The sequence below is a fragment of the Curcuma longa genome, unplaced genomic scaffold (assembly GCF_044706935.1).
Source record: "Curcuma longa cultivar G26 ecotype Majalengka, Jawa Barat unplaced genomic scaffold, ITB_CL_G26_1.1 contig_8337, whole genome shotgun sequence".
Classification (NCBI taxonomy): domain Eukaryota; kingdom Viridiplantae; phylum Streptophyta; class Magnoliopsida; order Zingiberales; family Zingiberaceae; genus Curcuma; species Curcuma longa.
In genome coordinates, this window is record NW_027435199.1 from 2,063 (window position 1) to 5,166 (window position 3,104).

At 49.1% G+C, this 3,104-nt stretch overlaps 1 protein-coding gene across 1 annotated transcript; it reads left to right on the forward strand.

Moving 5' to 3' along the window:
- Positions 1-633: 633 nt before the first annotated feature.
- Positions 634-2,769, forward strand: LOC141819525 (putative pectinesterase/pectinesterase inhibitor 35). Its single transcript, XM_074706803.1, has 2 exons — positions 634-1,724; positions 1,902-2,769. The coding sequence occupies exons 1-2, from the start codon at positions 701-703 to the stop codon at positions 2,579-2,581; spliced, it is 1,704 nt and encodes a 567-aa protein (XP_074562904.1). The 5' UTR covers positions 634-700; the 3' UTR covers positions 2,582-2,769.
- The last annotated feature ends 335 nt before the right edge of the window (positions 2,770-3,104 follow it).

Genomic DNA, 3,104 nt, shown 5'->3' on the forward strand with positions numbered 1-3,104 from the left:
CAAAACATAAGCATAATATGCAACACTAAGAATAAGCTCATATAACACAATTTCTTTTTCTAATACAATTTTAAAAAATGGACTACATTTGTACACACGCATGTTATAGACATTTTAGATATGTTTTACACACTTTTATTATGATAAATAGATTAAGTAATAACTTTAGATTTTAGTTATGATTAATTGTTTAAAGAAAATAATTGACTTTAACTAATATCGAGCTCACCAAGCTCACTGCATGCATGCATGCTCCAAGCTAGCGTATATATCACAGTCAAATGTGCTTCAATGCTTTACGTGTTGGCCTCGTGGGATGTTTTAGAAATTTATTACGATCTTTATCATTAATTAGTTACATTGAAACTTTCCAGGCAACAATTATATCATCTTCGTTAATGAAGATTGGCTGGAGAGCATCATTCCCTCCACTGGCGGTAGAGGCCACTTTGGAGTATTTCACCTTTTTTTTAGCTGAATATAAAGCGTGCATATTCTTTTTTTACTTTATGTTTCTCATATTATATATAATTAATATAATTTGGACCACTTCGACTAGATAATTGGCAAATCATTGATTGAAGTAAATTTGTCACCATACATAATATAATTTCAGCACCAGATCCATCATTTCGATCTTCTTCCTCCCTCCCTTCCTTCCTTCCTTCCTTCTCTCTCTGAATTGTTGCATATTATAGCCATGCATGGGAGATTGATGTCGAGGGCTCGAAGAAATGAGCTCATTGCATGGCGTGGTGTGATTTTCATTGCCGTGGCCTTGTCCGGCACTGTCGTCTCTAGAGCTGCTGCCGACGCCGGCGGAGAGGATTTGATTTTTGACGTCTGCAAGTCCACGCTGTACCCGGAGGCGTGCGAGGAGTCGCTGGCGGCGGTATCTGCGAAGGCGAGCCCGAAGAAGGCGTTCCAAGTGTCGGTGGAGTACGCGAAGGGCCGGGCCAGGGCGGCGCTCGGCGTGGCCTACAACCTGACGTCGACGTCGGCGTCGAAGTCAACGTCGAAAGGTCAGCCGAGCGTGGCCGACTGCATCGAGCTGCTGGACGCCACGCTGGAGCAGCTGGACGACGTGCTGGATCCCGGCGCTAGCTTCCATGACGCCAAGACCTGGCTCAGCGCGGCCCTCTCCAACCAGGTGACCTGCGCCGACGGCCTCTCTACCGTCAAGGCAAAGGGCGGCGACGCCCTGAGCGCCCAGGTAGACGCGCTCTCCCGCTACATCAGCAACTCCCTCGCGCTCCAGGAGAAGGTCAAAGAATCGAAACCCGCTTCGATCTCCGGCGGCCGGAAGCTGCTCTCCGATGGATTTGTATCTCCGGGACATCCAAATGCTTCCAGGAAATCCTCCGACGATTTTCCGGCGTGGGTGATGGCTGGAGTAAAGAGGCTCTTGGAGGCTTCTAATCCGGCAGAGGTCGAGGCCGTCGCTGTGGTAGCTAAAGATGGCAGCGGGACGCATGCCACCATCAACGAGGCTCTCAAATTCGTGGCCTCAATGGCTTCCAAAAAGGGTAAAGGCGGCGGCGGAGGCGGAGGTGGAGGTGGAACAAAAGTGATATACGTGAAGGCAGGGACGTACAACGAGTACATCAACATCCCCACCAAACAGAAGAATGTAATGTTGATGGGTGACGGCAAGGGCAAATCCGTCATTGTAGGCAGCAGAAACGCCAACGACGGGTACACGACGTACGGCTCCGCCACCGTCGGTAAGCATCGGCAACCACCTTACTTTCCCATTTAACTCCCGGAGACTCAGAGAATGTCTCTGTTCGTTGGAGTGGCTGAGAAAGATAACGCTTTTGGAAAGGATAGTTATTATATATGTGACAATTGCTTCATTTGGCAGAATTGAATTGAATTGATTGATTTGATGATTCCTGCAGCGGCAATGGGGTCGGGATTCATAGCGAAAGGTATAACGATCATCAACAAGTCGGGGCCGAGCAAGCACCAGGCGGTGGCGCTCCGAGTGGGCGGCGACAAGTCGGTGGTGTACCAGTGCTCGCTCCAGGGCTACCAGGACACGCTCTACACCCACTCCAACCGCCAATTCTACTCCGACACCGACATCTACGGCACCGTCGACTTCATCTTCGGCAACTCCGCCGTGGTCATCCAGAACTGCTACATCCAGCCCCGGAAGCCAGGCGGCGGCCAGCGGAATTCGGTCACGGCCCAGGGCCGGACCGATCCGAACCAGAACACCGGGATATCGATCCAGAAGTGCCGAATCCAAGGCGCGGCCGACCTGGGCGGGACCCCGACGTACCTGGGCCGGCCTTGGAAGAAGTACGCGAGGACGGTGGTGATGCAAACTTACATGGACGACTCGATCGAGTCCGCCGGGTGGGAGGAGTGGTCCGGGAGCTTCGCTTTGTCGACGCTTTACTACGGCGAGTATGCCAACACCGGACCGGGAGCGTCCGTATCGGGACGCGTGAAGTGGGCCGGCGTTCACTCGTCGCTCTCCGCCGCGGAGGCGTCCAAGTTTACGGTGGCCGAGTTCATCGTCGGCGACTACTGGTTGCCCAGCACCGGTGTCGGCTTCACTTCAGGACTTTAATTATTAAACAATCGCCAGCCTGTTCTTTGCAGGCACGGGTTCACTTTAGTGTCTTTGATTAACTTAATTATATGCCTTGTCTGTGAGTGAATAAGGGGGGCCTTCAATAGGCCTTGCCACCTTCATTTGAAATGTATATTGGACCTTCAAACCAATGCGTTTGGGTCTTTTACAAACTATATATTGAGAACCTCTCTAAGTAATATTGATTGATTAAGCAACAAGCATAGTCATGCATAGTTTTTTTTCATCCTTAACCTAATTATTAGTTAAGTTTGATAAACTCGGCTCAATCAGCTCCTTTACACCTCTCTACTCACCATCGAATTCTTCCTTCTTCCTCCTCTTGACATTGCGGTTGTTCTTTCTCCTTCTCTTTACTCCCTCTATGATTGTCATTTGGCAATCACGCACCACTGTAATATTTTTGACACTTCACCAACTTTATTCCCTTTTTCATCCTACAATTAGAATTCGGTTGCTGCATTTAATAAACTTTTTTTATTGAACTAACTTTAATTTT